Source organism: Gymnodraco acuticeps, unplaced genomic scaffold, assembly GCF_902827175.1.
Source record: "Gymnodraco acuticeps unplaced genomic scaffold, fGymAcu1.1, whole genome shotgun sequence".
Taxonomy (NCBI): Eukaryota; Metazoa; Chordata; class Actinopteri; order Perciformes; family Bathydraconidae; genus Gymnodraco; species Gymnodraco acuticeps.
In genome coordinates this window covers 1,442-23,158 of record NW_022991560.1, presented here as the reverse complement: position 1 = coordinate 23,158, position 21,717 = coordinate 1,442, and the positions used below count along the sequence as shown (strand labels likewise).

At 40.9% G+C, this 21,717-nt stretch overlaps 1 protein-coding gene across 1 annotated transcript; it reads right to left on the bottom strand.

Moving 5' to 3' along the window:
* Window positions 1-180: 180 nt before the first annotated feature.
* Window positions 181-15,270, bottom strand: LOC117533537 (unconventional myosin-IXb-like; the record flags this gene model as incomplete). The annotated part of the gene is made up of 5 exons (XM_034197325.1): window positions 181-409; window positions 2,750-2,850; window positions 4,369-4,468; window positions 10,805-10,867; window positions 15,176-15,270. Coding segments are annotated over 5 exons (573 nt in total), but the record flags the coding sequence as incomplete, so codon positions are not given.
* Window positions 15,271-21,717: the final 6,447 nt, after the last annotated feature.

Below are 21,717 nucleotides of genomic sequence, written 5' to 3'. Positions count from 1 at the left end.
AGAGTATTAAAAACTAAAATAATATTCCTCTAAGGAACATTTAGAACAGATCAAAAATGTGCGATTAATCGCGATTAAATATTTATCGACTGACAGCCCTATTAATTACATATAAACTGTTGTTATCACTTGGTGCTACTTTAATACTTTAATAGATTCCTTTTTGGTTTGATCACAGATTTGATCTGATTGTATTTAAAGGTGCTTGCCACTTGCCCCTGCTGTGCTACAAAGGATGCTATGATCACTTCCTCCCCAACCCTGCACCAAGTGAGTTACCATCAGCAGGTCAGAGAGCGTGGCCAGGACCTCCGGGGGTCCCACGTCCAGACCCTCATCTCTCCCCGTCGACTTCCTCCTGTAGGTCACGTTGCCCAGATACAAGATGGCAGAAAGCACGGAGAAGATCCTGCAACACAGTCACAGAGAATGAGTAAGAAACAGTGACTGAAGTCATATGACGACAACAGGAAGAGAGCGGCACACGCTGCTGTCCAATCATCTGTTTATCTTCAATAACTATTAGACTGAATAGAGGCATTGTATGGAGCTGCAGCTGCACAGTGTTTCTAATAAACCGCTGCATTAGTCCACCAGATGCAGCTATTGTTGTGCTAAACGGCCTCTTTGTTCTACTTTTTATTTTTGTATCTGTGTGAAACGTCACGGGGTTAAGGGATAGTGGATAGGAGAATTCAAAAGGACTTCATCCAAGTGGGAGAAGGAAGGAGGCGGGGTTATCATATCTGAGGAGGAATGGACAACAATATGGAAATATCAGTGGAAATGTACCAGTTCACATAACGGAGGGAGTTGGTTGGAAAAGCCTGATAAGATATTTTATAGCTCTCAGAAGTCTCACTATGGTGGTAACTCCAGACTGCTGGAGAAAATGTGGAAATTCAAATGAAAATCATTATCACGTTTTCTGGGACTGCCCTGTTAGGCAGGGTATCTGCAGGAATCCTGAAGTCAAATGTAAAACCTTTCAAGACCCTTCCATACATTTTAAGACCTCATCTCCACTTTGAGTTTTAACCGGTTACCTTGGCGACACACTTTACCTCACATTGACTATACACAGTATTAATTGTCCTTCCTCCTTATCTTCCAACCATTTGGACGCTAACTTGCATTTCTCCATAACGATGTTGTTTAGCAACCGGCGTAAACGGACCTTCCGCGCTATCAAGCAGTGAGCGTGCGACGTCCTGTTCAGATGACGTCAAACCCAACGGGATGCCATCAATAAACTACACAGAATCACACTACACACCTACGCCATGATTACATTCAGGCAGACTGTAGAATACAACCTCTCTGGACCATTTATATACTTATTGAAAACAAGCTACAAAATGTGACACCTTGGGAAATGCCGTTTAATAGGCTTAATTTTCGCTAAATTGATTTATCAACTTGTAATACTTTTTAAGACCCCGCGGACTCTCTTTTGGAGAGAGATACATAAAGCCTTACAAGATATTTTCAAATGTCATGCCCATGGAGAGTTCTTTGTTCTTTGGACTCACGCCTCAAGAATGGACTAAAAAAGACAAATATGTATTAAATCTGTTGCTGGTGGCGAGTAAAAAAGCTCTTACAAAGAAGTGGTTATCACCAGATAGCCCAACTGTAAACACATGGATGGACATTTACAAAGTGGAGAGGATCCTCTGTCAATCACAAACTGGAACTACTTGTGTCACGATGGAGAAAGTGGACTGATTTCGTAAAACCTCAAATGAATGATTTTACTGTGATCACTCCCTAATGTTCGTATTGTTCGTACTTTTTACTGTTTTTATTTGATCTGTGTGTAAAAAAAAGAAAAAGGCATTTCGGACAAACTTAAGATGTACGATTACTATGTCTTGAAAAACAATGTGTAATTGTTTGCTGCCAAATGTCAAAACAAAAATATATTACAAAAGGACTTCAGAAAAGAGACTGTGGTGCTTTGAGAATCCGACTGCACTACCGACGTATTAATGATGCGCCAGCGGCCGTCACAAATGTGCGTCTGCTGCGAGAAACTACAGTTCTCTATACAGCGGACTACATGGATGTATAATAAGAACGACGGACTACTTTACTGTGACTACTGTGCTCTTATGGTGTTGTTTTATGCTTTATGATTATGGTCCACACGTAATCCACATGAATCCCGATACGTATGGTTATATGAAAAGATTTACAAATAAATAGAAATGGATTTATTATAAACGTGCTAGGCCTATCACCATTCAAACCCACACAGCTCAGTAAACACTGAGACTGTATTTGATCCTTTCAGTACGAAAGTAACGTTCATATTTCTCCTTTTGATTATTATAGTGATGCACGTTCAAAACAAGCTATCACATAAGTTGTAAAATGCTTAATAAGCACCGTAACTTTCATGATATCATTTCTCGGTCTTAATCGGTTGTTTCCGTGAACGGCCGAATGTTGTGACGGTAAATGTTGCGGCCGCAAGGCATTGTGGGACAGCATTTTCTCCTTTTCTTTCCTAAAGGAAGGTCCAGTGTTTCCTAAGCTAAAGGAGGTTATAAAGGAAGTTTCAAAGCTCCTTTCCTATCATCTAGAGAATTCGAACGGCTCTTATCATGACTGCCACTGAGGGACTTCCGGGTCATTTCACTCCGTTAGGAAGGTTCCTCAGCTCCTCAGCTAGGAAGGTTCCTCAGCTAAACTCACAATTGAAACGCAACCTAAGTGTCTTATATAGTGTCTCTGGTTCACTCACTGCTTCTTGGTGGCGGGGAGGAAGCCCACCATCTCCATCGCCTGCTGCAGACGCTCAAAGTCGTGCCGAAGGTCCTCCTCATCTTCGATCTTAAAGTTTTGCTGCAAGACAAAATGAATCAAATGTTAGTTCATTATTCAGGTGGAGAATGAAAGCTGCAGCAACTGGAGGAGGAAAGTGAAATACTTCCATCATTATTTAAATGCTTTTCTAGCTTCCATCTTGTTTCATTCTGGTGTAAATGTTATGTACAGCAAAACTTGAAACAGATTACCAAACAGCTGAACCTCGTCCCTGACCACTTCTACGTCTTTTTGCATTTTCACATTGAGGGTCCTCCATATTTAAGGTAGGGAGGGTAATGTACTGTATTTTAAGATTTTTCTAAGCGTTTTATTTGTTAGATTTCATAAAATATAGCCAAGCAATATTAGTACGATTAGCGAGGAGACTTGGGAAACAGTTTTGTGATTTGTTTTGCTTGTCTTATTTATTTCGTTGCATGTTGTTGGTATTTTTTTGTATTTAAGATTGTATGTATGAAATATTGTCTTCTAGAATAAGAGTTTAAACAAATAATCATATAATATTTATATATATTATTTTATTAATATGATATATAGTTTAAAGTAGTATTATTATAAGGAGAAACTATGAAAGCGGTTCTCCTTTGTTCTATTTAAAAAAATAAAAATAGATTTGATTAATTTTGGTTAACAAAGGATATTTTTATAATTGTAAAACTGACCTCTGATTAATTGAGAGAATACTGTTATTTGTGTATATACATATATATAGTGGCTTTCTTTGATGTATTGACTTTTTGTTTGAATTGGAGAGCCTAGTGTGGAGGATTTATATTCCGTACCAGAAACAAATCAGTGCATTTCAATGGAAAATGAAGAAAACAGCAGAACTGGACAAACAAACGAAAACACATGAATGAAGAGAAGGGTGAGGAGAGAGGGGGGGGGGGTACACAGGGGAGAGGGGGGAGATACAGGGGAGAGGGGGGGAGATACAGGGGATACACAGGAGAGAGGGGGGATACACAGGAGAGAGGGAGAACAAAGACTGCTTCATTAACATGCAGAGCACATGTGGCAGAGAGCTGGGAGAATACAGCAACATTCAGACGCTCACAGGCTGAATACAGGACACACACACACACACACACACACACACACACACACACACACACACACACACAACACACACACACACACACACACCACACACACACACACACACACACACACACACACACACACACACACACACACACACCCACAACACAACACACACACACACACACACACACACACACACACACACACACACACACACACACACACAACACACACAACACACACACACAACCACACACACACACCACCACACACACACACACACACACACACACACACACACACACACACACACACACACACACACACACACACACACACACACACACACACACCCCTTAAAGGTCAAATCACACGCAACGACAGGCTACAGCATTAACACGATGGGGGGTGGAGCCGGATGAACAGAGGGTACAATAACTGTCATAACTCAGATTTGTATATGGAAGAGAAAGAGGATGAAGTGTGTACCTGCTTGAGGTAGAAGTACTCTTCAGGCGGCAGCAGCTTGAACTCCTTCCTCTCCTCCTCTGAAGCCCCCAACAGCAGGTAGTAAAACACGTGGTAGTTCCTGGAAAAAAGACACATGATGATATTAAAGATCTTTAGGGGTGTAAAGGTTCAAATGCACTGAAGGCTTTACATCTGAAATGCCACCACACAAACAGCAACAGTTTAAGAAAATGCTGCTATTTTATCAATTTTTCTGCACGTTTCTCTTTAATCTCAGAGATTTTTCAAGTTTTTTTCCAGCTCTGTAATTACTTTCTTTATTTTAAACGTATCATACTGTGTTTTAAGAAATGGATCGTTAGCTTGAATGAAATTGTAGATCTCTGTAGGTATGAAAACATTTCCGATATTGTAAGCACAAAATTCCACAGAATATATAAAAGTGTCTACAAATGTTTGTATACTTCAGATATCCTTTGATGTATTTTAAAATATTGATTGAAGTATTTCTAGATGATGAGAATTTGCCAAATTCTTCCACTTTTCTAACAGATGCATTTGGTAACAAGGACAGAGTAGGGATGTCACAGCAGTTTTACGTGCATCATTTAAAACAATATGTTTTCAGTAAGTTTGAACCTCTTATCACGACTATGGCTGAATCAGAAGGTTGTGGGTTGGATCCCAGCCCACCCAGACATGTCGATGTATGTATATATATATATATTAGGGCTGTCAAACGATTACAATTTTTAATCAGATTAATCACAGCTTAAAAATGAATTAATCATGATTAATCACCATTCGAACTATGTCCAAAATCTGCCATTTATTTATGTATATTGTTGTGGGAATGGAAAGATAAATGAAAGAAGGCGGATATATCCATTTAACATACAGTATGTAGCCTATGTATGTTTATTATAAAAAATATTTGCATGTCAAAATGAAAGACAACCCACACACCTATCAATCATCAAACCGTGGGGTCTTAATTCATTACGTGTTGATTTCTATCAACGGGGAAGTACTTCAGGAAAGTCGACGGGGGGGGGGGGCGGCTAGTGGAGTACTTCGTGACCACAGAGTGTGAACGTTTAGGCCATAAGGTGAACCCTGTTATCGTTTCATCCCGCTCCACAGAAGTGGAACTACACAATCTTTAGTTCATAAAAAAGAACGAGTCATGCTTATCCACCAAAAAAAAGTTCGTCGCTAAAATTCCTGTCAATTCTTCTAGGCACGTAATTATTGGCTGAACTAGTCCCTTCAAAGCGTAATAATATCTTGGTCAAAAGTAGTGCCACGGTCCGTCACGTGATCGTGCTACACCAATTGGGTAGCTGCATATACCGGTATCAACAAACAGATTTGGAAAAACTGGCGACCGCCATGGTTTCATCGAGTAGCGGGGACGAGGAAAACGCACCAGAAAGTCTCAAAAAGTCAAAATTATCAACACACAAACATTGTTACATGCATATTACGTCTGTGAAGCACGACAAGGTTGATTATTTTACCAATACAAGATGGAATACGTACAGGACAAGCTTACAACGGTGGCATTGATTTTGAAGTTACAAATACAATATTATCATATTACAATAATAATAATAATAATAATATAATATATATATATATATTATATATATCTATAATAATAATCTATATATATCTATAATAATAATCTATATATATCTATAATAATCTATATATATCTATAATAATAATCTATAATAATAATAATGCAATTCATCAAATTATTATATGATGAATGAGTAAATAAATGAATCAATGGTCATTGGTATAAGTACTGCATTTTATTGATCTAAATTACTTAACGTAACAAGTTAACCTTCTTGGACGCAGCTATGTATGAAATCAAGTCATGTTTATTGTAAGAGTGCATTTAACGTGTACAGGGTAACAATAACAACAGACAGACAAAAAGTCCTCAGTCTAATGGAATAATCCACGAGCTCAGCCAATGAACCTAGCGATGCGAACATGGTAGTCCAGGAATGTTGTTGTTGCTGGAGTTGGCTGATAAACGCTGCTAGCCAATGTTGATTCGATGGTCAACTCTGTTCCCAGATAGTAAAACCTCTCACAAATACCGCGTATATAACGCAAATACCTCGCACTTAGTGATGTATTAAGACATATGACAAAACATGACATAAAACAAGCATACAGCACTGTTTAGAATCCATTTGGTCTGGTTTAGCGTAACCATGTAGGCGGCCATCTTTCACTTCTGTTGACAATATGCAGCTACCCAATTGGTGTAGCACGATCACGTGACAAACCGTGGCACTACTTTTGACCAAGATATTATTACGCTTTGAAGGGACTAGTTCAGCCAATAATTACGTGCCTAGAAGAATTGACAGGAATTTTAGCGACGAACTTTTCTTTGGTGGATAAGCATGACTCGTTCTTTTTTATGAACTAAAGATTATGTAGTTCCACTTCTGTGGAGCGGGATTTCTTTTCTAAAGGACGTTTCGAGGTTCACCTTGCGGCCTGTTGTGATCAGCTGTTTTAGCGCAGTTCTCCAGTGAAGGGGGGGGGAAGTCTCCCTCCGCAGCCGGTTGGCGTAGTTTTGGCACAATTGTACAGACCGACGTTAACAGCAGCCTGTCTGTGCACACGGAGACCGACTCTGTCGTCCGGTGATCTAACCGCCTTCTGGAAAAGCTTCACAAGTACGTCGGTACGCAAATGCGCTTTGTGACACAAGTGACGGTACGCATTTCAGAGAGATTACGCACATAACCTGCGTACCAGTTATGTGTACCCCTGTACTACAGCAAAAGTATTCTCCGTCGGGACTTCCTGCAACAACACCACGCCGTTATCAAAGATGTTCTATTGAGAAGACGATCACTACGTGACAAAAGTTTTCAAAACCGTGGCTACTGAAATCAATCTGACTAACAGCTGTCTCTGCAATTTACTCCGCGCGAGTTGGCAGACTTTATTTTGCTTACTTTAACATAATTTTTCATGGTGGGGCTAAGCCATTTCTTGGTATGGGTGTTATGGGCTCAGAACAGTCTCATAATACACACACGAAGGATTCACACTTGTATTTCATGATCCGCAAAAGGATTCACACTTGTATTTCCGGATTCACACTTGTGTTTTTCAATGCACACACAAATGTATTCCGTTTCATATACATGTAAATAAAATCCAAATACAGAAAAAAGTTTTACATATGTATTTTTGATCCTCACATATTTGTTTTCCGTTTAAAACCTCTGCACCTGCAAACACAAACAGCTTTCTGTGCACGGATCGCTGTGCATTCGTGTGTGTTTTTTTTTAGACTCCCCTGACGGTCAGCCGATTCGTACTTGTAATTATTTCTATCTATAGCCAATCAGATGTCTCCTCAATTCTAAGCCAATCACATGAGCGCGCCCCCACGAGGGTAGATTTATTGCGTTCATGACGTAGCGCTTCATGTACGCATTTTGCGCAGTCCGGAGCTGACAGCTCCATGGAGCCTGCCTGCATGCGCTAATCTCAGGACACACTCCACTCTCAGTACAGCGCCACTTTCCGAACAGGAAATGCACGCAAATACAAGCCTTTATATTATTAAGGTACAGCGCCACTTTCCAAACCATTGATGAATGCTTGTGTACACAAAAACGGCAGGCAAACCCGTTTTAAATGTGTGTTTCCTGTATGGCGAATACAGCTGCTTTATTTATGTCTGTATGAAGTTGTTGTGAGTGTGGAGGGAGCAGCTACAGGTTAGCTTAGCCTAATCGATCAGTGCACTACGAAGCCAGTGCTAGACTGTTAACGGGGGGGAGCCCCGCCGGTCATTATCGGCCGATATTCACTCTTAATAGTTTGATCGGTGCTCTCTATAAAGGCCGACCAGGAAAGCTGGATCTGATCGATATGGACATAAACGCGAGTGAAGTATAACCGGACGCGAGAGAGAGATCAGATCAGCTGCTGAGTCTGACGGAGACATGCTGCTCTGCATGATCACCTGATGCTCCGCCCTCTGTTTAGCGAGCTGACCGGCCTGCGCAAAATGCGTATATGAAGTAATCTTACCCTCGTGGGGGCGCGCTCATGTGATTGGCTTAGAATGAAGGAGACATCTGATTGGCTATAGATAAAAAAATTACAAGTACGAATCGGCTGACCGTCAGGGGAGTCTCAAAAAACCCACACACGAATGCAAAGCGATCCGTGCACAGAAAGCTGTTTGTGTTTGCAGGTTCAGAGGATTTAAACGGGAAACAAATAAGTGAGGATCAAAAATACATACGTAAAACTTTTGTCTGTATTTGGATTTTATTTACATGTATATGAAACGGAATACATTTGTGTGTGCATTGAAAAACACAAGTATGGATCCGGAAATACAAGTGTGAATCCTTCTGTGTGCATGTGTGTATTATGAGACTGTTCTGAGCCCATATGGGTGTAGCCTATCCCAGCCATACCCTGGCGCTGCCACTGGTGGCATGTATGGGGCGGGCCATTCTGCACATGCGTTAAATGCGTTAAATATTTTAACGCAATTAATTCAAAAAATTAATTACCGCCGTTAACGCGATAATTTTGACAGCACTAATATATATATATATATAACCTATATGAGTACAGTTTATTTACCATATCAAAACAAAGGTGTATTTCTGAAGAGATATTGATATGTGTCGATGTGATATTAGATCATTGAATCACCCCTTCAGAGAATGAAATCCTTCCTGTATGCCGCCACCATTTGGTTCTTTTGTCAGTGGATATGAGCTCCATGTTTATGGCTACAACTCAGGGGGTGATTACGTTTGGCTGATAAAGCGAGAGTCAACACATTGTAATAACTAATAGAAAGAAAACAATGTCTGGAGTTCCGTGATATCAGTTTTCCACTCCTGCTATCAGCGGGCAGGTTGGAATAAAGGCGACTACGCTTTGTTGTATTAACACACGGGAGTAATGAGTTTCCACACTTATCACTGAAACATTACCTCATACAGAGAGTCACTCAGATTCACCGTGAACAGCAACTGTAAGGTGGTGGAAGGTGACTAAATATTACAAAACTAATCTGGACAGGAAGCGGTAATGAGTAACGCTCTTACTACTTGAACACAGGCACAGTGGTGGAAGAAGTACCATGATCCTTTAGTAAAAGTAACCAAACTAAATAGTAATAATACTCTGTTACAATGAAACGTCCTGCACTAAAAAAAATCGAAAGTGTTGGAATACAAAACTACGTAAGGTGCCATGAATAAGAGGACGCACATTTGAGATTTATACATATTTTAAAATACCGGATTATGATTATTGATGCTTTAAAGGTCCCGTGTCATGGCCATTTCTACTGATCATAATTCCATTGTTGAGGTCTACTAAAATAAATGTATATTGTGCAATTTTCCAAACTCACATTGGTTTCTCATACAGCATGTGTATTCACTCTCTGTCCTAAACGGTGCCAATTAAGGTTATATTTGTATACTCCATCTCTGCGAGTGGGCCCCAGGTACCCCTCAAAAACACGTCTGTTTGCTATCCTGGTTCCTAAATGGTGGAATGAGCTCCCCATTGACAGCAGAAACTGCATATCTTCCATCGCAAACTGAAATCACATCTGTTTCGATTGTACCTTGGCAACACAACATTTAAAAAAGCACTTTGAAGAGTGAGTTTAGGCCTTGTGACTAATTCACCAGCACTTACAATGTTATGACTAGAAGTGAATATATCTGCACTTTCCTTGTTGTTCGGAGTTTGAATCTCTCTGGTTTTTGCACTTATTGTAAGTCGATATAGATAAAAGAATCAGCCAATTGTGTGACTTTTCTTAACGGGTTTCGCAGGATCCCTGTATGTACATAGTCAATCCTCGAGGTGTAAAACATCTCACTGTTGAGTGTCAGTGTCTGCATATGTTAGTAAAGTGTGTGTGTGTGTGTGTGTGTGTGTGGTCTAGCATTACTATACTTGTGGGGACCTAAATCTGTTTACATAGTCACGTGTGGGGACTGGCTTCCCTTATGGGGACAAATTGGAGGTCCCCATGAGGGGAATCATTAATTTTAGGGTGAAGACTTGGTTAGGGTTAGGGTTAGAGTTAGGGTAAGGGTTAGGGTTAGGGTAAGGGTAAGGGTTAGGGTTAGGCATGTGTTGGTTATGGTTAAGGTTAGGATAAGTCTCCAGGAAATGCATGTAAGTCAATGTAATGTCCCCTGAAGTGATGTATACATGGTATGTGTGTGTGTGTGTGTGTGTGTGTGTGTGTGTGTGTGTGTGTGTGTGTGTGTTTAGGCAGATGAACATCTTAAAGTCAAAGACACATGCTGAACTTCATTTACGCCCGTCAGAGGGTTCCACTGTTTGTACAGAAGGCCCCATGAAGGTCAGCGGGGGTCAGAGGTCAAGACCCAGAATGACCCTCCCTCCTCACCTCTCGTTCTTCTCTCTGGACACCAGGCGAGACTTCTCCAGCAGATACTTCTCCACCACAGCACTATTGGGCAGAAAGAAAGAGAATACATATGTAAAACTGGTGAAGGAACATTGCACACATTTTCTTCCATATTTTTGCAACATTCACATTTATTATCATCCAATAAAAGAATTGCTGCCACTGATTTTTAGAGCGAAATGGACATTACAATTATATTTCACAATAGTTAGAATTAACACGCAATTTTTCCTGTGCGTCTTTAGATTTTCTAGCATTTTTAAAGGTCACAATTGTCAATAGGATACCTTTCTCGTTTTAACAAATGTGTCATAATAGTCACATAATATCTTATTTATTCAAGATTTTTGAGAGTAACATGTGTTGGTCTGATTGCCGTCAGTAAGTGGTCTTTTGTTGGTTTACAGGTTGTGTAGTTTGAAGATGTAGGCAAGAGCTAGGCCTTGTAGTCTCTTATAAAAGTCTTAAATAATCTCATAAATAATCGTAATATTCTCATAATCAATTCTGAATGTCATTAGCATTCAATGCAGCGACGTTTAATGAGGAGTGTTGTTAAAACTGCTGGTTTATATACGAGCTGAAGAAGAGAGGGATGGTGTAATAGAAGATGACAAGAAAAAAGGGAAGAGGAAAAACAATGAGGATGAATCACTTAACACCAAAGGTCACTCCGCTGTGTGGGTGCGTGTGCGTGTGTGTGTGTGTGTGTGTGTGTGTGTGTGTGTGTGTGTGTGTGTGTGTGTGTGTGTGTGTGTGTGTGTGTGTGTGTGTGTGTGTGTGTGTGTGTGTGTGTGTGCGTGCGTGTGTGTGTGTGTGTAGGTCATATGTGAAAGTGGGCTGGTGATAAAAGTGAGGGGAGGAGCGGGAGGGGAAGTGAGGACAGATGGTCGGAATAATCAAAGAGTGAACAAAGCGTTCAGATCACATAGCCACACACGCACCATAACAAACAGCTTCTGCATTAATCATTTTGATTGTATTGTTTGCTATAGATGGAGGGAGCTTCCAAGCTTCTGTGTGGGGCAGTCATGACATTTGCACTAAAAGCAGAGGAGGTATTTTCTACACCAGGCCGAGGCTGTAAAGTTGTCTAAATCTGATTTTATAAGGGAAGTTTATTCGCAAAAACAGCGCTGACGCCAGTCCTCGTGACACACTGAAAATAGATGTTGTGAGAAACAGAAATAGTTGTGTGTGACCATTGGCTTAAAATGCAGCCACAACTGTAGACACATTTACTCAGACCATGTTCATACTGTACATCTACTGCAAAGATCTGCGAGATTGAGTTATATTTTTCCCCCAATACAATGCACTGCAACTTCTACAGAAAAGTACTTTTATTGATTAAAGCTGCAATGATTAGTAGACTCATTGTTAAGTCAATTGACATACAAATTGTAGAAAATGCAGTTTTTAGCCTCTCAAATATGGAGAATTCCCTATCGTCTGTGTTGTATATCTTAAAAGGGCTGCTCATTTTCAGTTTCATAATTACATGTAGTGTCTCTACTGTGACTTGTGCTTTAATGTTCAAACAGCTCTTTATTTCTCTCATACTGCCTGTGAAACCAGAGCCCAGTCTGCTCTGATTGGTTAGCTGGCCGGCTCTGTTGTGGTCGGTCAACCGCTTAGAGATGTCTCGCCCCTCAGCCTATCACGTACAATTTGCTGGAGCTCTAGCCAATTTGCTAGTTTCCATTGCGAGAACGAGAAAGTGAGAGCAGCTAATCACCAGGCAGCTGTCACTAAAACACATTTTCTTTTCTCAAAACAGAAGAAGGCTCCGTGCCAATTAATGTTAGTTTTGTTTATTTAAAAAAAAAAAAAAAATCTCTCGAACACACCTGTGCAAATACACCAGAAATGTGTTGTTTTTTTTACCCTATTTACCACATTTTGCAGGATGCATTTCAACAACGTGTCTCATTGACTCATATAAACATGACATATACAAGTTTCAGTGTGTTTATAAAAGCATTTCAAGGCATTAAGGCATGATGAGGCGTTATTTGAAAGCTCCCCAAAGTCGTTAACAGGAGCCTTACTGCCATACTTTCTATACAGTATATCTGTCAGTGTGTGGCAAAGAGAAACCTTACAACGCATGCATAAACACATACAGTATGTGTTCATGCTCAGACATCTTTCACTGACACCTCCTTCAAAGTGAATTTCTTTCATGGTAGTGCTCAGGATTAGCACAGCGACCGCAGCCTTCCCTTTGTTCCTCTCCTCTATCGACTGTCTGAATGTCACCACTGGAGACAGAGAGACAGACACAGGCAGCCTTTCTTACCGACTACAGAGCTGTGATGAGGCCAATACTTCCCTGCAGGATACACTAACATATACAGTGATGCTTTCAGGTGGATTCCATTCATAGTTTTCAGCGTTTCCTCGTTCAAATGGGTTCACTGTGTGCAGCACAGGAAAGCATCAGCGGGCTCAAATCAACTCGGCTGATTGGATTACAAACCTTTCTGAGGGTAAGCAATTGAATAGAGCATGATGAGATCTGCTGCCATTAGAGGATAATCAGGTTGGGGAAGCCCAGTTAGTGCGGCGCGGAGCAGCTGTCGCCACAGGCATTTACACGTTTCAATTCAATCTATTTCTAGAGCCAAACTCCTCCATACACACCAGTCAGGAATCTCATCCTGTTAGCCTATTTTCATCTCATGTATACATCATTATCCAATTGAACTGTCTACATCAATTTAAATATTTGTGTTATTATTCACCTGATCTATATTATTACACTTAAATGTCTATATAATTTGTTTCTGTAAATATTCATCTCATATATATTTAACTAATTTAAACGTCTTGATCAATTCCAGGGTTTTGTTTTTGCTGCTCCAACTTACCAAAATGCAGATTTGACCCGTAACATTTTAAAGTGATGCCAGAAAACAATATTTCTGTTCGTCAAAACCTGTATAATTACTCCAAAAATATGAAAACCGTGTCAAATAGACCATCAGACGTCAGACAGCTTCCAACGTTGCGTTGTTGTTTACGTCCGTGGCGCCATCTTGTATACGGGCGTTATGTTCTTGGGAGACTTTATATATCTTATGTACAAGATCAGCGCCACAGTATTACCCTCATACTATAGTTTTCTAGAAAAACCCCTGATACAGATGTGTGATTTATTAAACATATGTTCTTTTGAAGTCTTTGACACTTGAATGGTTGCATTGATTTGTATCAGATACATTTCGGTTTAATTGATCAATTGAGTTTGAGTGGTGTACCCAGGTTTTTTTACAGATTCAGATTATAGTTTTAATGCCACCCACAAAACAAATTTAAAACGTATTTTACACAAAAAATCTAGATCTGGATAACATTAATGCAAGAGTTAATTAATTGAAAAAACAGATGTTAACAATTAATTTTAAGATTTTACAATGCAGAGAAAGGGGGGAAAATCTTACTTCCTATTCATTTTTAGGGCTTCTGAAAAGGATTCATTTAAGACATTTTTATACCAATTAACGCTTTATTATTAGATCATTGAGTTCAATGCCTTGACATTTTAAGGATCCATAGTAACCCTGATTGTACCGTATATTCTTTGTAGCTCTTCAGCTTTTAAATCTTCCCCAACTACAGCATAACACGTTGTCTTTTTTAAGACTCCCTACCGAGCAGCTGCTTCTCTCCTGTTGAGGAAGTGACACAGCTGAACACTTTAATACAGTGCTAACCAGAGACTGACTGCTGAGAAAAAGGAAGCACATGCTGGTGGTCGAAAGTTTACACACACACACACACACACACACACACACACACACACACACACACACACACACACACACACACACACACACACACACACACACACACACACACACACACACACACACACACACACACACACACACACACACACACACACACACACACACACACACACACACACACACACACACACACACACACACACACACACACACACACACACACACACACACACACACACACACACACACACACACACACACACACACACACACACACACACACACACACACACACACACACACACACACACCACACACACACACACACACACACACACACACACACACACACACACACACACACACACACACACACACACACACACACACACACACACACACACACACACACACACACACACACACAGAGAAGACTGTGTTGACAAACAGGAAGAGGACACAGAAACAGTGTGCATATCCCTGTATGGTGCTATACTGCAGATGAAGGCTGTGTGAGACCTAGTTTTCAGTGGTTGGTTGCAAGGACACACACACACCCCGTTACACACACACATATCCCCTGTTCATGACTCACCCTCTGACTACTCCACTTTCCAGGTAATTCACCTGGATGAATTTTCCAAAGCGGCTGGAGTTGTTGTTGTGGGCGGTCTTGGCGTTCCCAAAGGCCTGAGAGAGAAAACAGGAGGAGAAACACATATTAAGTTTCAGGGTAAGAAGAACAATGCATTGCATCAACAAATCAACCAATGACCTCAGGGTTAATGCAACCTCCTCACTATGGACATGTTTCTTTTCCATTTGTCACAACAACCAATAAGGGTAGATGGTGAAAAACAACACCTTTTCAAACTGAGAGGCAGACGGCCTTTCATTTTGGAGCATCGTTTTATTGTGTTTCTTATTTTATGATTTGAAGTAGGGCTGCATGATCCCAAAAATAAAATATACACCATATATTGTAGTACTACGAAACGTCATCACGCCCAACATTAGCCGCCTTTAGCTTAGCGGTGTCGACGTGAAGTCATGTGACCGTGCTGTAGTTCCTTTATAGCCTAATGTAAGCATTTCACTTTAATCATTAAAGTTCAGTTTATTTTCTGCAATAATCCAAAAATATAATGGAAAAATCGTATTTGATCTTTTTCGGGGAGCCCTTGCAAGGCTTACTTACTGGTCATCCTAAAACAATGTTTCACCCCTGCACCATCTATTGGGTGCAACACAATCGAGTGCCAGCACAACCTCTTTGGAGTCAACAAAAACAAATCACCATGACCACAAAGAGACTGGAAGGTCAAAGGGTTATATGTCTTGTTTTGAAACAGCAGCTGAGATGGCAGAAGGGGTGGGACCGTGTGTGTGTGTGTGTGTGTGTGTGTGTGTGTGTGTGTGTGTGTGTGTGTGCAGTGTGCATCTGCAACTCATTGCCCCCTCTTGCCCTCCTCTCATTATCTTCCCATCCATCTCTGTCTTTTTTTTTCTCCTTCAAGACCTTTTCACTTATTAGCTTTTACACTGTGTGTGTGAGTGAGAGAGAGAGAGAGAGAGAGAGAGAGAGAGAGAGAGAGAAGAGAGAGAGAGAGAGAGAGAGAGAGAGAGAGAGAGAGAGAGAGAGAGAGAGAGAAAAGGTCAATGATGACAAATGATGGTGGTCACCCGTCTGCAGCAGAATTTCTCTCCAGGCTACATGCTAATGTTGCTAACCCAGCCAGGGGCCACAGAGCCACCAGGCCTCACTGAGGGGCCCCGTTCACTTTTTTTCTTCTTCATGATGCACGCATGCTCACAGATAGACACACACTCAACAAAAGGCCACGCAGGGGAAGTTGACTCAGTGCATGTTAAATAGGAGCCACATTGTATCTTGAAAGGCAGTTGGAAGGGAATTTGATACAGTGGTGTTGAGGCTGATTGGACTTAGGGGGGGGTACGTACACACTAGTGCTGTAGCGACGCGTCGACTTCAAAATATCGTCGACGACATATTTCCGCGTCGACGCGTAGCCACCATAGACTGTATATATGGTCGCCACACACACGTGGGTCACCCAAAGCAACAAGCAGTTCGCAATCGCACTTCTAACACAATGGAGACTGAAACGGCTACCAACTCCTCCTCACAGGATTGCGCACGAAGCCCTCAAACGAAAACATCTCGCCCTAGGTCTTCAAAAGCATGGGAATATTTTAAAGTTAGTCCAAAACGCAAAGATATTTATATATTTATATCTCACTGAGACTGCTGCTTGACCGGAAGCAGCAGCTAGCTGTGGTGGCAACCATTAGCAGCTAGCATTTGCTCTCCGATTTTTACATTAAAATGGAATGATGGATTATAAATTCAATAATTTTTTTATACATAGACGTTAAAAACCTATGGATTAACCGATTCAGCCGCGTTTTTTCTCATTTTAATGCCATTGAACACGTATTTTGATCAGATTGACAGCTACGGCGGTGAGACGATCTCCCTAGAAGCTCTGTGAAGGTACGTGTTGTGATGACTGTATTTGCTTCCCCTGTCGCGAGTCCGGATCACTCAGTGATGACACTATGTACCTACATAATCTATGGAGTCTCAGCTTTAATCGGATATCTTGTATGTGCAGCTACGATAAGTAATAAGGGTACTTTTATCTTGAGATCTGTGCCAATGTCCGTTAGCATTTTTCGCTCAGGGGTCATTTAGATGCTTCTTATGAGACTTGTGTTTTGTTTTGGTAAACATGGTTTGTATCGTCAGTTAGCTGAGATTATTTCCGTTAATCTGGTATAACACATTAATAGGTTCTTAAATATTAAGATCCCCTGAGACACAGTATCGTGAAAAAATTTTTTTTGACATTACGTTTTTTATGAATTGAACAACAGAAAAATAATCGTTCGATTAGTCGACTAATCGATCAAATAATCGCCCGATTAATCGTTTTCAAAATAATCGTTTCCCCCCAAACACACACACACACACACACACACACACACACACACACACACACACACACACACACACACACACACACACACACACACACACACACACACACACACACACACACACACACACACACACACACACACACACACACACACACACACACACACACACACACACACACACACACACACACACACACACACACACACACACACACACACACACACACACACACACACTTTGCTAAAATGTGGATGAGTTTTGAGGCCAGAGGGAACAATGAGTTGCTGCTTGTTGACGGATGAGCAAATAGATGCTGAGGTGTCACTTATCCTTGACCTGGATTTGCTCAGACAAGACTCTTCCCCACCCACCTACCCACACTCTCACTTTGGTTGATGCAAACACGAACATGTTATCAGGTTTTATGTAATGAATGTTAATAAATAACATTTCAACGTGTAGCTGTATTTAGTGTTTCCAGAGTGGAATACCATGTCTTCTCTTCCAGGTTTGAGGGTCAGTGAGTGTGTTTTGGCACTGATACCCAGAGTGTCTTAACGCTGCTGTGCTCAGTACTGTTCTGATCCCCCCGCCCAAAAAAACTCCACAACCTTGCAGCAGAGAGCACAAAGCCCAGATCGCTGCAGCACGGAGGGAATGCTAAACATGTCGCAGCACCATTCGTATTCGAACTTGCCCTTGAGCGGAGGATCTGATTGGCTGGAATGCTCGGCAGGTATGGGGAAGTGGACCTTCCAAAACGTGTCCGTGGAGAGAACTGATTTGCATTCTTACGAAATAAGGGTTGAGCTGAGGGAACTTATGAGAGAAAGAAAGAGAGAAAGCAGACAGCAATCTGAACATCATATCTAGCGGGGAATCATATCGTGTTGTTCAATCCTGTTGAACTGATTCCTCTCTGTGGTACGAGGATTCTCTGGGAGACAGCGTTCCTGCACATTTTCACTGGTCAGACCTTTTCGAATGAAGTCTCACATCCCTATTCAGCCCTTTTACACACACACACACACACCACACACACAACACACCCACACACACACAACACACACACACAACACACACACACACACACACACACACACACACACACACACACACACACACACACACACACACACACACACACACACACACACACACAACACACACACACACCACACACACACACACACACACACACACACACACACACACACACACACACACACCACACACACCACACACACACCACACACACACACACACACACACACACACACACACACACACACCACACACACACACACACACACACACACACACACACACACACACACACACACCCACACACACACACACACACACACACACACACACACACACACACACACACACCACACACACACACACACACACACACGAGTTGTTTGTCTCAACAAGAAAGTGAGGCCGAGGCGAGAAAGTACAAATGATATACTCTGAAAAGGCATTAAATGTTCGGTCTAGTATAAACTTGCAAACATAAAAGAAACTGTGTTTGGAAACCGTCAGTTGTGTACAGGATTACGTGTTCACAGAAACAAGGAGTTATATTTGCTGGTCACTCCTTAGAAACGACTTTGGAGGCTCTGAGAGTTGCCAAACCACCCTTCAAACTGTATGTAGTCAGTCCTATCAAAACGTTAATACAATACTAAAAAGATAAATCCTCACCTGCGAATATTTCATACCAGCAACGTGAGTTTGTGAACTGTTCAACACTTGTTCAATACAAGGTTTGAGTACATTTACGCAGGCAGAAGACCAACTATCAGGATCATACTGAACCAGATGAGTTTCTGGCAGTCTGCTTATTGTTAATTGTTGTATAGTCTAAGCTACTGTAAGTTATTTTATTGAGTGAGTCTAAGTTTCCTCTGGTAAACAGTAACGGTGCGTATAAGTCCAGGCTTTTATTGTGACATATTACAGAGGATGTGGTTCTGTAGGATTAACAAAGTTTGTTGTCATAATTCAGACTACGGAGACTCTGTTTTCATGTACGTTTTATTATATGTCTTTTCCACACAACATGATCGGTTGATGCCTTTATTTGCACTGAGAAAACTTTTAAAAAATAGACCTTATTCCATAAAGTTAAATACTGAGTGAAAGTATGCAAGACAAAAACACAGTTTGAAAACAAACATAGACTTGCAAATGAAATTGCAATCTAACGCAGCGTCCACACAGCGGCGTGCGTTGAAGCTTGCCCGTGGGCGTGTCTGAAGCTCGACCAACAACCAATCACATTAATCTCCCACCCCGGACACACAAGCACGCGGTTTGATTGGCTAGAGCTTGTACTAGCATATGATTTGATTGGCTGACGCTTCCGTCGAGGCTTCAAAAGTTGAACATTGCTCAACTTTTGAAGCGAGCAACGCGTTCGGCAAAGCGTGACGTCACCCCATTCAAAGTGAATGGGTAGAAACGTTGAAGCTTCAACGCACGCCGCCGCCGTAAGAGTATTTGTTTTAAACCTGTTTGCACAACTTTAATACTCCTGTACTACTGTACTAGGAGACAAACTATTTTGTATTAAACGTCCAGTTGGTGTTTGGGTACTGGACCTTATTGCGATGACAGGGAGGCGCTGCAGCATCCTTTAAAGTGAAGCGGCTGAAAAGAGCTTCAGTTTAACGTTTCCACAGCGGCTGCCAAAGCCTTGACACCGACACCTCACTGCAGCATGGATACACTCACAAAGAGGAGAAACAGTCCAACAAAGAGGGTTCCCACAAGCAGAGGGCAACGGCCGGCACTCTGCAAACATGCAGCAAACCTCTAGGTGGACATGCTCTCTCTCTGCAGACACTTTACATACTATACAGAGGTGGGGGGAGTACTCAGATCTTGTACTAAAGTAAGAGTAGAAGTACCAGAGTGTAGGAATACTCTGTAACAGTAAAAGTCCTGCATTCAAAATGTTACTCAAGTAAAAGTATGATCATCAAAATATAGTGAAAGTAGCGACAGTAAAAGTAGTCGTTGTGCAGATTGGTCCATTTCAGAATAATATATATGATATGTTTTATAATGATTGATCATGAAAGTGTTCTCAAAGCTGGTAAAGGTGCAGCTAGTTTGAATGACTTTGTATACTGCAGGGTAGCTGGTGGATTTACTCCAGGTGGAACTAAAGTCTGATTTAACACTTGATTAGATTTCACATCATTCATCCAGATCTGTAAAGATACTAAAGGGATTAGTAAATTAGGTATAAGTCCCTCCAAAATTGTACTTAAGTGTACAGTACTTGAGTAAATCTACTTATCTACTTTACACCACTGCACCTATATGATGTTCTTTACACTCTAGTTGATATGGCTATATGATGATTGGTAGCTGTGATATTAAGGCAAACACATATGGTATAAAGTGACATTATAATCACAGTTTGTTGTGCTGAATGTGAGAAATGCTTGGTGAGATCACATGATGTTGGCAGCGATTGAATGTAACCGCGTCTCTACACAGTTCCTCCTCTATCCCCGCAGCTCGACTTAAAGCCCTCGAGCTTAACTTAACTTAAGTGCCAACAAAGAATTGATACTCTGTCGAACAGTAACAGCGTCAACAGTGCTCGGAGGTGCTACTTTATAACTTAGCTGCATCAAGGTCGAATGAAAAAGTTCTAAACTCTTGTTTGGATCATAATGACGTAGCATTGCTTCTTGGAAATAACTGGCAGTTCATTTGTTTTGTGAAGATGAGCTCAAAGACACTTAGCATTGCTAATTATGGAAGGAATCCAGCTGACAATTGAAGAAAGGGTTTTAAATATGTGGTTGTTATAGTGTCACAATTCCGGAAATTGGGATTTTGTGGCTTATTTTTGTTATACAGTAGATAATGGTAAATTCAACATGATTTTTGATTGGACAAAACAATAAGGCTGATGTCACTTTATTATTGTCAATACTTTGTTATATATTAATTCATATTCATTGAATTTATCCACAACAATGTTGATACTCTGATACTCAAAATCCTCTTGACTAAAATTTGGAATTACAGCTTCGTAAAAGTGAATATTTTCTGGTTTGGTGGGGTATGTAATTCACTTCAGAAACACTTGTTATATTCCATGGAATGCTCTTAACATCCCGATAGCAATGAATATATGAAAT